The 13,800-nt window shown below is 40.8% G+C and overlaps 1 protein-coding gene across 3 annotated transcripts in view; it reads left to right on the forward strand.

Moving 5' to 3' along the window:
- LOC143766521 (uncharacterized) overlaps positions 1–7,117 on the forward strand; it is a 336,611-nt gene extending 329,494 nt beyond the window's left edge. For all 3 annotated transcript variants that reach the window (XM_077254273.1, XM_077254272.1, XM_077254271.1), the window contains one exon: positions 5,707–7,117. In XM_077254273.1, the coding sequence (XP_077110388.1) occupies positions 5,707–7,064 (1,358 nt within the window). In that variant the 3' untranslated portion in view covers positions 7,065–7,117. The remainder of the gene's footprint in view (positions 1–5,706) is intronic.
- The last annotated feature ends 6,683 nt before the right edge of the window (positions 7,118–13,800 follow it).

Genomic DNA, 13,800 nt, shown 5'->3' on the forward strand with positions numbered 1-13,800 from the left:
CAACTGTGTTTGGATGTAGTTAAAATCACAGCATGGTGAAGGGCGGGGCGTTCAAGTCAGAAAAAGCAATACATAGTAAATATAGAAAAACTGACTGAACAGCCATCTAGTCTGAACTGGTGCATAACCAAAAAGTCTTACATAGCAAATAGATAATGGCTGCACTCAAGTTTATTGTGCTAAAGCAAGGAAATGTGCAATACATGAAATGTGAACAGCATAATGGCTTGTGAAATTTATGAAAAAACACATGAGATTTTTAGCACAAAATTTGGCCATTTTCATAAATTTCACAAGCCATTATGCTGTTCACATTTCATGTATTGCACATTTCCTTGCTTTAGCACAATAAACTTGAGTGCAGCCATTATCTATTTGCTATGTAAGACTTTTTGGTTATGCACCAGTTCAGACTAGATGGCTGTTCAGTCAGTTTTTCTATATTTACTATGTATTGCTTTTTCTGACTTGAACGCCCCGCCCTTCACCATGCTGTGATTTTAACTACATCCAAACACAGTTGGTTCTAACCTCCTCTATAAATACAGGCTTTACCATTTTATTAGCCATAGGTAAGTGTTCACACTAGGCAGACAGGTTAGTTACCCATTCGATCTGAGATTACCTTGACGTTTGGTGAATGGGCTCACAACATTTGGCCAAATTTTGTGCTAAAAATCTCATGTGTTTTTTCATAAATTTCACAAGCCATTATGCTGTTCACATTTCATGTATTGCACATTTCCTTGCTTTAGCACAATAAACTTGAGTGCAGCCATTATCTATTTGCTATGTAAGACTTTTTGGTTATGCACCAGTTCAGACTAGATGGCTGTTCAGTCAGTTTTTCTATATTTACTATGTATTGCTTTTTCTGACTTGAACGCCCCGCCCTTCACCATGCTGTGATTTTAACTACATCCAAACACAGTTGGTTCTAACCTCCTCTATAAATACAGGCTTTACCATTTTATTAGCCATAGGTAAGTGTTCACACTAGGCAGACAGGTTAGTTACCCATTCGATCTGAGATTACCTTGACGTTTGGTGAATGGGCTCACAACATTTGGCCAAATTTTGTGCTAAAAATCTCATGTGTTTTTTCATAAATTTCACAAGCCATTATGCTGTTCACATTTCATGTATTGCACATTTCCTTGCTTTAGCACAATAAACTTGAGTGCAGCCATTATCTATTTGCTATGTAAGACTTTTTGGTTATGCACCAGTTCAGACTAGATGGCTGTTCAGTCAGTTTTTCTATATTTACTATGTATTGCTTTTTCTGACTTGAACGCCCCGCCCTTCACCATGCTGTGATTTTAACTACATCCAAACACAGTTGGTTCTAACCTCCTCTATAAATACAGGCTTTACCATTTTATTAGCCATAGGTAAGTGTTCACACTAGGCAGACAGGTTAGTTACCCATTCGATCTGAGATTACCTTGACGTTTGGTGAATGGGCTCACAACATTTGGCCAAATTTTGTGCTAAAAATCTCATGTGTTTTTTCATAAATTTCACAAGCCATTATGCTGTTCACATTTCATGTATTGCACATTTCCTTGCTTTAGCACAATAAACTTGAGTGCAGCCATTATCTATTTGCTATGTAAGACTTTTTGGTTATGCACCAGTTCAGACTAGATGGCTGTTCAGTCAGTTTTTCTATATTTACTATGTATTGCTTTTTCTGACTTGAACGCCCCGCCCTTCACCATGCTGTGATTTTAACTACATCCAAACACAGTTGGTTCTAACCTCCTCTATAAATACAGGCTTTACCATTTTATTAGCCATAGGTAAGTGTTCACACTAGGCAGACAGGTTAGTTACCCATTCGATCTGAGATTACCTTGACGTTTGGTGAATGGGCTCACAACATTTGGCCAAATTTTGTGCTAAAAATCTCATGTGTTTTTTCATAAATTTCACAAGCCATTATGCTGTTCACATTTCATGTATTGCACATTTCCTTGCTTTAGCACAATAAACTTGAGTGCAGCCATTATCTATTTGCTATGTAAGACTTTTTGGTTATGCACCAGTTCAGACTAGATGGCTGTTCAGTCAGTTTTTCTATATTTACTATGTATTGCTTTTTCTGACTTGAACGCCCCGCCCTTCACCATGCTGTGATTTTAACTACATCCAAACACAGTTGGTTCTAACCTCCTCTATAAATACAGGCTTTACCATTTTATTAGCCATAGGTAAGTGTTCACACTAGGCAGACAGGTTAGTTACCCATTCGATCTGAGATTACCTTGACGTTTGGTGAATGGGCTCACAACATTTGGCCAAATTTTGTGCTAAAAATCTCATGTGTTTTTTCATAAATTTCACAAGCCATTATGCTGTTCACATTTCATGTATTGCACATTTCCTTGCTTTAGCACAATAAACTTGAGTGCAGCCATTATCTATTTGCTATGTAAGACTTTTTGGTTATGCACCAGTTCAGACTAGATGGCTGTTCAGTCAGTTTTTCTATATTTACTATGTATTGCTTTTTCTGACTTGAACGCCCCGCCCTTCACCATGCTGTGATTTTAACTACATCCAAACACAGTTGGTTCTAACCTCCTCTATAAATACAGGCTTTACCATTTTATTAGCCATAGGTAAGTGTTCACACTAGGCAGACAGGTTAGTTACCCATTCGATCTGAGATTACCTTGACGTTTGGTGAATGGGCTCACAACATTTGGCCAAATTTTGTGCTAAAAATCTCATGTGTTTTTTCATAAATTTCACAAGCCATTATGCTGTTCACATTTCATGTATTGCACATTTCCTTGCTTTAGCACAATAAACTTGAGTGCAGCCATTATCTATTTGCTATGTAAGACTTTTTGGTTATGCACCAGTTCAGACTAGATGGCTGTTCAGTCAGTTTTTCTATATTTACTATGTATTGCTTTTTCTGACTTGAACGCCCCGCCCTTCACCATGCTGTGATTTTAACTACATCCAAACACAGTTGGTTCTAACCTCCTCTATAAATACAGGCTTTACCATTTTATTAGCCATAGGTAAGTGTTCACACTAGGCAGACAGGTTAGTTACCCATTCGATCTGAGATTACCTTGACGTTTGGTGAATGGGCTCACAACATTTGGCCAAATTTTGTGCTAAAAATCTCATGTGTTTTTTCATAAATTTCACAAGCCATTATGCTGTTCACATTTCATGTATTGCACATTTCCTTGCTTTAGCACAATAAACTTGAGTGCAGCCATTATCTATTTGCTATGTAAGACTTTTTGGTTATGCACCAGTTCAGACTAGATGGCTGTTCAGTCAGTTTTTCTATATTTACTATGTATTGCTTTTTCTGACTTGAACGCCCCGCCCTTCACCATGCTGTGATTTTAACTACATCCAAACACAGTTGGTTCTAACCTCCTCTATAAATACAGGCTTTACCATTTTATTAGCCATAGGTAAGTGTTCACACTAGGCAGACAGGTTAGTTACCCATTCGATCTGAGATTACCTTGACGTTTGGTGAATGGGCTCACAACATTTGGCCAAATTTTGTGCTAAAAATCTCATGTGTTTTTTCATAAATTTCACAAGCCATTATGCTGTTCACATTTCATGTATTGCACATTTCCTTGCTTTAGCACAATAAACTTGAGTGCAGCCATTATCTATTTGCTATTGAAGGATCAGTGACCTGCCATAAGCCAATATAGATGAATATGTAATCAGGGCACCATATAAAGCCCCGCCCACAGCCCCACCCCAAAGCACGAGAATCTCATTAACTGAAAACTATGAATACAGATTAAGCAACAACCACAAGGCGAATTTAATCTACCAAGGTATCATTGTAATCAGTATAATGGCGGCGACCTGACAGTGTCTGTAGGTTACTGTGCACAATCCTGCTGTCAGGTTCCCTTTAAGACATCTCAGCTCTGCACTATTATACACTGTTCTGTTTTAAATGTGTAATATTTCTTCTTGAAACTCATCTGACCGAAAATATTGACCCTTACAGTAGTTTAGATTGTGAATAGTGAAGAGCGAGTATGCATACCACCCGAGCATGCTCAGAGAAACTCAAGTAACGAGCATACTCGCTTATCACTAATTGTGAAGTCACCGAGCCCCATACTCAATTACCCTAGAGAGGTTTCACCACTAGTAACTCATTTATTACTGATGATGACTGTTGAATTTGATCATTTCAGTAGATGTTATTGTTTATAGTCACAGTTTTCAACTACAGTAGTGTCCAAAATACCCTGATTTAACCTCTTCTTGCAGCCAGTTTTGTGTTCCTAAACAGGCTCCATTTTTAAAATCTGACGTGTGTCACTTTATGTGGTGATAACTTTGGAATTATTCACAAAGGATAATGGAAAACAATTGGATCTTACAAATTATATTCCAAATTCGCACAATACCCCATATACGGTTGTACATTACTGTCTGGGAGCATGGCAGTGTTCAGAAGGGAAGGAGCGCTATTTGAATGCAGATCTAACTGGAATAGTTTGCAGACACAATGTATTGAAAGCACTGTTCGTGGTCACCTGGCATCTCAAAAGATGTCCACTATGAACATGCTTGGCACTATCTTCTCTGCTTTCCATATCCCAAGTATTGCCTTGCTCATTGCCCTTTAACACACTTACATGGATCTGGACTTACACAGAGACCCCAAGGCTTGGACCATGGTGTTACCTGCTGTTCTGTGGTGTTAGATGTCAAGAAGAATAGTCAGGCAGCTGAGCCAGAACCAGAAGGACAGAATCAGAAGACACAAGAGTAGTCAGTAAACAATCCATGGTCACATCAGAAAACAAAAACACAAGCCGCAAGCTGAGCACAGATAACGGGACCAGAGGAGAACAATGCTGTATCTGGCAAATTGCGGCAATATGCTTTGAGCTTTAGTAGGGTGTGATACTTTAGAATTGGCTGAAATATGGAGCAGATTACTCCAGCTGGACAGCGGGAACAGATCCCAGATGAGATTGGACACAGAAATGACAGAAAACCAGAATAGTCAAAGTCCCCATAAAGTGATTCCATTTTATAAATTAATTCACGGAAGGCTATAATCTATAGGAGGAGTGCATATTTTAACTCCACAGCCACTTTCCGGAAATTAACACGCAGTGGATGTTGGAGAGTGAAAATTACACATTTGCCATTTTATTACCCAACACATAGTGCCCAGATTGTGCTCCAGGAGACACACACACCATAAATTAAGTAGGTTATTCTCACTATAGTATTGCTAAATACAGGGATCCTAAATGTTGTTTGAGCACACTGCAAGACTCAGAAGTGAGAGTGGATTTTGCTGGATTGGTTTAGAGAAACCTTATTGGTTTTCAACAGCCTTTGAGCCACTAATAGTGTGGGAACCTCTGTTTTTCCATTGACAGATGATGGACTTGAGTGGAGACTTGTTTTTTTGTGAGATGACAATTGGTATTATTTTCACCTACATAACATTGGTTTCTTTTTATTCGATATTTGAGAGACAGAATGAACAAACAGTTTAACACCACACACTACCGGCTCACCCAATAAGGTTTTCTATTTGAATGAACTGTCATTGTCTTGGTAAATAATTAAATTCTATTACACAGCTTGCCATTTTTATGGAAAGTAGAAATGTTCAAAAATATGAATCTCAAGGATATTTTATTAAAAAATAATTGTTTTTTGTCTTAGCAGATGACTGTACCTGGAGATCAGAGGGACAGCTGACATCTTCAATTTTCAAATCGGATGATCTTGAGATCCTACAAGATACAACTGAAGTGAATGCTATTACTCCAGATATACCATCTTCCATTCACAGCAAAGATCTGTCATTTGATCCTATGAAACAGGTCCCATCTTCTGATTCATTACCTACTACAAAGGAAAACCAAATTCACAACAGAGGCATTAAAAAACAAACTTCTTCTAAAGTAAATAAGTCATTTTCATGTTCAGAATGTGGGAAATACTTTACACAGAAATCACATTTTGTTAATCACCAGAGAACTCACACAGGGGAGAAGCCTTTTACCTGTTCAGAATGTGAGAAATGTTTTAATGTTAAATCACGTTTGGTTAGGCACCAGAGAATTCACACAGGGGAGAAGCCTTTTTCATGTTTAAAATGTGGGAAATGTTTTAAACAGAAATCAGAGCTTGTTACTCACCAGAGAATTCACACGGGGGAGAAGCCTTTTTCATGTTCAGAATGTGGGAAATGTTTTAGTTTTAACTCAAGTTTGGTATGTCACCAGAGAATTCACACAGAGGAGAAGCCTTTTACCTGTTCAGAATGTGAGAAATCTTTTTATCTTAAATCACGTTTGGTTAGGCACCAGAGAATTCACACAGGGGAGAAGCCTTTTTCATGTTTAAAATGTGGGAAATGTTTTAAACAGAAATCAGAGCTTGTCACTCACCAGAGAATTCACACAGGAGAGAAGCCTTTTTCATGTTCAGAATGTGGGAAATGTTTTAATCTTAACTCAAGTTTGGTATGTCACCAGAGAATTCACACAGAGGAGAAGCCTTTTTCATGTTCAGAATGTGGGAAATATTTTAATCTTAATTCAAACTTGGTTAGGCACCAGAGAACTCACACAGGGGAGAAGCCTTTTTCATGTTCAGAATGTGGGAAATATTTTGTACAGAAATCACATCTTGTTAAACACCAGAGAATTCACACAGGCGAGAAGCCTTTTTCATGTTCAGAATGTGGGAAATATTTTGCACATAAATCAAATTTTGTTATTCACCAGAGAATTCACACAGGGGAGAAGCCTTTTTCATGTTCAGAATGTGGGAAATATTTTGCACATAAATCAAATTTTGTTAGCCACCAGAGGACTCACACAGGGGAGAAGCCTTTTTCCTGTTCAGAATGTGGGAAATGTTTTAATATTAAATCACGTTTGGTTAGGCACCAGAAAATTCACACAGGGGAGAAGCCTTTTTCCTGTTCAGAATGTGGGAAATGTTTTAATCGGAAAACGCATCTTGTTAGACATCAGAGCATTCACACAGGGGAGAAGCCATTTTCATTTTCTTAATGTGGAAAATATATTACTTGGAAATCAGCTGTTAATAAACATCAGAGATATCACATAGGGGGCAAGCCTTTTTATGTTCAGAATATTGGAATCGATTTAACCAAATTGGATCTTCTTAAAGGGGTTGTCTCTTATCATTCCTCATGTTTGATGGCAAAAGGAAAAACGAATCTTTATTAATTCCAATTGTAAAACTATACCGATAATTTACCCCCTGAAGGGTAGTCAGAAGGTGACTAATAGAAAAAACATGCCCCACGTTTCAGTATACAGGGTGCCGTGAGGTACACACACTCGCTCTCCAAGCCTCTCATTTCTATGGGATTTGTCGTCCTCACAAAGGCGACTCATCGGGAGACTTTATTTAATACTGACCTAAAATCATGTATCATGTTATGCGAAATAGTCAGAAAACTAGCCACATATAGGCAGATCCCAGACTTCAAACTATATACTTCATAAGTTTATAAGCCACTCCAGTGGTGGTCAGTCAGGAATAGGACGTATGTGAAAATACAGTATAATTATTGTGTTTTTCTCCTATAGGGACTGCCTTAGTTTGGTATTGTAACAGCTGTCAGTTAGCAGTGCAGACAAATAGTCCTAGACTAAACTCAGTTTTCAGATGGCCCAATATATACCACTCAGGGAACACTTACCTGCTACAGAGATCATTAGCAGCTTCTAACTAATGGCCATGCTGCAGTCTGTCAGGGAATAAGCGCAATATCGTTATAAAGACTAGGGATATGTGCAACCATAATGTCTGGGAGATCTGTGCAATTATTTAGTATGAATATGGAAATTATATCTGGAAGTTAAGTGTTCACTGAGCGGTATATACTGTATTTTCACATACTATCTATTCCTGACACTTATAAACTTACGAAGTATATATCAAAAACATATTCTAATATGGTGGGTGCCATAAAAGAAGAGAAGTGATAAGGAGTACAATTAAAAACTGTGTATTTATTTATAAATAGATAAAATAGTAGATAATACATAAGACAAAAATGGGGGAAAGGGAAAAACCTCCAAATACAGAGGGAGATAGCCCAGCACAGATCCAACAAGTGGTGTAACTATAAGTATTCTAATTTAGGTATAGATATTGCTTATAGTAGTTACAACAACATTTAGATAAAGTGCACAGTTACAGTATGTATAAGCGGAAGAGACAGTTATTATATACTGTAAATATGATCAAATGTACTGTATTCCCTAAGAGAGAAAGGCAGATGAAGGTATGCCCAGCAAGGCAAGATTTGTTGCTAATAAAACTGGGGAGTGGAGCAACCACTACACTACCTATATACAGCCTGAAAAGTAAGAGGAGGGAAGAAAATGCACTGTAATATATCAATTACCTGCTGTGTAGTTGATAATATAGCAGGTCCGTGCGCTATGTGTGGAGTGCTGGTACCGCTCCCCCGAGCCCGATGAGCGCCGTTTCGCAATAGCTTCTTCAAAAGGGGTGTGGACGAAGTATATAGTATAAAGTCTGGGGTCTGCCTATATATGGCTAGTTTTCTGACTGTTTCGGATAACATGATACATGATTTTAGGGTTTTCTTCATCTAGTCTCACTTGAATATAGGTCAATATTAACTAGTCTCTTCAGGAGTCGTCTTTGGTGAGGACAATGAACCCAGTAGAAATGAGAGGCTTGGAGAGTGAGTGTGTATACGTCACCACACCCTATATACTGAGACGTGGGGTATATGTTTTTTCTATTAGTCACCTTCTGACTAACCTTCAGGGGGTGAATTGTGGGTATAGTTTTACATTTGGAATTAATAAAGTTTAGTTTTATCCTTTGTCAATGAATCTTCTAATCAAGATATATATTATATCTTTTTTTTCTCAGTGAACTCCTTCCTCATGTTTGGCCTCATTAAAATAAAAACACTCATACTCCATGTGAAGTTATTACATCACACGAGCCATACACCCAATTAACGCCTTCGGATGTCCTATCAGTGACTGATAGCGTTCTCGTATAACAGTGTACACAAAGATAACTGTCAGTCACAGATAGGACCGCCCACTGGAGCAAAAATCCCAGAAAAAGCAGAAGTTTATCAGATTAAAACACAGGTTCTTCTGAATCTTTTCTTACAAAACTATATATCAATCTGTTGTGAATTTGCTTTTTGCTCCCTCTAGTGGTTACTAGTTTTTTGACTCTGGTTTTTCTGTCATTCCTTTTATCCGCACCTGGGTCGTTAGTTAGGGGTGTTGCTATATAAGCTCCCTGGACCTTCAGTTCTATGCCTGGCAACGTAGTTATCAGAGCTAGTCTGCTGTGCTCTTGTCTACTGATCCTGGTTCCAGTTATATCAGCTAAGTCTGCCTTTTGCTTTTTGCTATTTGTTTTGGTTTTGTATTTTTGTCCAGCTTGTTCCAAATCTATATCCTGACCTTTGCTGGAAGCTCTAAGGGGGCTGGTGTTCTCCCCCCGGACCGTTAGACGGTTCGGGGGTTCTTGAATTTCCAGTGTGGATTTTGATAGGGTTTTTGTTGACCATATAAGTTACCTTTCTTTATTCTGCTATCAGTAAGCGGGCCTCTCTGTGCTAAACCTGGTTCATTTCTGTGTTTGTCATTTCCTCTTACCTCACCGTCATTATTTGTGGGGGGCTTCTATCCAGCTTTGGGGTCCCCTTCTCTGGAGGTAAGAAAGGTCTTTGTTTTCCTCTACTAGGGGTAGCTAGATTCTCCGGCTGGCGCGTGTCATCTAGAATCAACGTAGGAATGATCCCCGGCTACTTCTAGTGTTGGCGTTAGGAGTAGATATATGGTCAACCCAGTTACCACTGCCCTATGAGCTGGATTTTTGTATTCTGCAGACTTCCACGTTCCTCTGAGACCCTCGCCATTGGGGTCATAACAGTTTGCCAGGCCAGTATTAAATGTTTAATGCATTGCAGAAGAGGGATTATAAGAAAGAAGATTCTGAGTTTTTTTTTTTTCTTCTTCCCCTTTACCTCAGAGTGGCTATGCTTGCTGCAGACATGAATGTCCAGACCTTGATTACAAGTGTGGACCAGCTGGCTACTCGTGTGCAGGGCATACAAGACTATGTTATCAGAAATCCTAGGTCAGAACCTAAAATACCGATTCCTGAACTGTTTTCCGGAGACAGGTTTAAGTTTAGGAATTTCGTGAATAATTGTAAATTGTTTTTGTCCCTGAGACCCTGTTCATCTGGAGATTCTGCTCAGCAAGTAAAAATTGTTATTTCGTTCTTACGGGGCGACCCTCAGGATTGGGCTTTTTCGCTGGCGCCAGGAGATCCGGCATTGGCTGATCTTGATGCGTTTTTTCTGGCGCTCGGTTTACTTTATGAGGAACCCAATCTTGAGATTCAGGCAGAAAAGGCCTTGCTGGCTATGTCTCAGGGGCAGGACGAGGCTGAAGTGTATTGCCAAAAATTTCGGAAATGGTCCGTGCTGACACATTGGAACGAGTGTGCACTGGCCGCTAATTTTAGAAATGGCCTTTCTGAAGCCATTAAGAATGTTATGGTGGGTTTTCCCATTCCCACAGGTCTGAATGATACTATGGCACTGGCTATTGAAATTGACCGGCGTTTGCGGGAGCGCAAAACCGCAAATTCCCTCATGGTGTTGTCTGAACAGACACCTAATTCGGTGCAATGTGATAGAAAAACCGCAAATTCCCTCATGGTGTTGTCTGAACAGACACCTGATTTAATGCAATGTGATAGAATCCTGACTAGAAATGAGCGGAAAATTCATAGACGCCGGAATGGCTTGTGCTACTACTGTGGTGATTCTACACATGTTATCTCAGCATGCTCTAAACGTATAGCTAAGGTTGTTAGTCCTGTCACCGTTGGTAATTTGCAACCTAAATTTATTCTGTCTGTAACTTTGATTTGCTCACTGTCATCTTATCCTGTCATGGCGTTTGTAGATTCAGGTGCTGCCCTGAGTCTCATAGATCTCTCATTTGCTAAGCAATGTGGTTTTACTCTTGAACCATTAGAAAATCCTATTCCTCTTAGGGGTATTGATGCTACACCATTGGCAGCAAATAAACCGCAGTATTGGACACAGGTTACCATGTGCATGACTCCTGAACACCGCGAGGTGATACGTTTCCTGGTTTTACATAAAATGCATGATTTGGTTGTTTTAGGGCTGCCATGGTTACAGACCCATAATCCAGTCCTGGACTGGAAGGCTATGTCAGTCTCAAGTTGGGGCTGTCGTGGTATTCATGGGGATTCCCTGCCTGTGTCTATTGCTTCTTCTACGCCTTCGGAAGTTCCGGAGTATTTGTCTGATTATCAGGATGTCTTCAGTGAGTCTGAGTCCAGTGCACTGCCTCCTCATAGGGACTGTGACTGTGCTATAGATTTGATCCCAGGCAGTAAATTTCCTAAGGGAAGACTGTTTAATCTGTCTGTACCTGAACATACCGCTATGCGTTCATATATCAAGGAGTCTCTGGAAAAAGGACATATTCGTCCGTCTTCTTCCCCTCTTGGTGCGGGATTCTTTTTTGTGGCAAAAAAGGACGGATCTTTGAGACCTTGTATTGATTATCGGCTTTTAAATAAGATCACTGTCAAATTTCAGTATCCTTTACCGCTGTTGTCTGACTTGTTTGCCCGGATTAAGGGTGCCAAGTGGTTCACCAAGATAGACCTTCGTGGTGCGTACAACCTTGTGCGCATTAAGCAAGGTGATGAATGGAAAACCGCATTCAATACGCCCGAAGGTCATTTTGAGTACTTGGTGATGCCTTTTGGGCTCTCCAATGCGCCTTCAGTTTTTCAGCCCTTTATGCATGACATTTTCCGGAAGTATCTGGATACATTTTTGATTGTTTATCTGGATGATATTTTGGTTTTTTCTGATAATTGGGATTCGCATGTGGAGCAGGTCAGGTTGGTCTTTAAAATTTTGCGTGAAAATTCTTTGTTTGTCAAGGGCTCAAAGTGTCTCTTTGGTGTACAGAAGGTTCCCTTTTTGGGGTTCATTTTTTCCCCTTCTGCTGTGGAGATGGACCCAGTCAAGGTCCGAGCTATTCTTGATTGGACTCAGCCCTCGTCAGTTAAGAGTCTTCAGAAGTTCTTGGGCTTCGCTAACTTCTACCGTCGTTTTATCGCTAATTTTTCTAGCATTGTGAAACCTTTGACGGATATGACCAAGAAGGGCTCCGATGTAGCTAACTGGGCTCCTGCTGCCGTGGAGGCTTTCCAGGAGTTGAAACGCCGGTTTACTTCGGCGCCTGTTTTGTGCCAGCCTGACGTCTCACTTCCCTTTCAGGTTGAGGTGGATGCTTCGGAGATTGGGGCAGGGGCCGTTTTGTCGCAGAGAGGCCCTGGTTGCTCTGTTATGAAACCTTGTGCCTTTTTCTCTAGGAAGTTTTCGCCTGCCGAGCGAAATTATGATGTGGGCAATCGGGAGTTGTTGGCCATGAAATGGGCATTTGAGGAGTGGCGTCATTGGCTCGAGGGTGCTAAGCATCGTGTGGTGGTCTTGACTGATCACAAAAATCTGATGTATCTCGAGTCTGCTAAACGCCTTAATCCGAGACAGGCCCGCTGGTCATTGTTTTTCTCCCGCTTTGATTTTGTTGTCTCGTATTTACCAGGTTCAAAGAATGTGAAGGCCGATGCTCTTTCTAGGAGCTTTGTGCCTGATGCTCCTGGAGTCGCTGATCCTGTTGGTATTCTTAAAGATGGAGTTATCTTGTCAGCTATTTCTCCGGATCTGCGACGTGTGTTGCAGAGATTTCAGGCTGATAGGCCTGAGTCTTGTCCACCTGACAGACTGTTTGTCCCGGATAAGTGGACCAGCAGAGTCATTTCCGAGGTTCATTCCTCGGTGTTGGCAGGTCACCCGGGAATTTTTGGCACCAGAGATCTGGTGGCCAGGTCCTTTTGCTGGCCTTCCTTGTCAAGGGATGTGCGGTCATTTGTGCAGTCCTGTGGGACTTGTGCTCGAGCTAAGCCTTGCTGTTCTCGTGCCAGCGGTTTGCTCTTGCCCTTGCCTGTCCCGAAGAGACCTTGGACACATATCTCCATGGATTTCATTTCTGATCTTCCGCTATCTCAGGGCATGTCCGTTATCTGGGTGATATGTGATCGCTTCTCCAAGATGGTCCATTTGGTTCCTTTGCCTAAGCTGCCTTCCTCTTCCGATCTGGTTCCTGTGTTTTTCCAGAACGTGGTTCGTTTGCACGGCATCCCTGAGAATATTGTGTCAGACAGAGGATCCCAGTTCGTGTCCAGGTTCTGGCGATCCTTTTGTAGTAGGATGGGCATTGATTTGTCGTTTTCGTCTGCTTTCCATCCTCAGACTAATGGACAGACGGAGCGAACCAATCAGACTTTGGAGGCTTATTTGAGGTGTTTTGTCTCTGCTGATCAGGACGATTGGGTGACATTCTTGCCGTTGGCTGAGTTTGCCCTTAATAATCGGGCTAGTTCCGCCACCTTGGTTTCGCCTTTTTTCTGCAACTCTGGTTTCCATCCTCGCTTTTCTTCGGGTCATGTGGAGCCTTCTGACTGTCCTGGGGTGGATTCTGTGGTGGATAGGTTGCAGCAGATCTGGAATCATGTGGTGGACAACTTGAAGTTGTCACAGGAGAAGGCTCAGCGCTTTGCCAACCGCCGCCGCGGTGTGGGTCCCCGACTACGCGTTGGGGATTTGGTATGGCTTTCTTCCCGCTTTGTTCCTATGAAGGTCTCCTCTCC

This window comes from Ranitomeya variabilis, chromosome 4, assembly GCF_051348905.1.
Source record: "Ranitomeya variabilis isolate aRanVar5 chromosome 4, aRanVar5.hap1, whole genome shotgun sequence".
In the NCBI taxonomy this organism is placed as follows: domain Eukaryota; kingdom Metazoa; phylum Chordata; class Amphibia; order Anura; family Dendrobatidae; genus Ranitomeya; species Ranitomeya variabilis.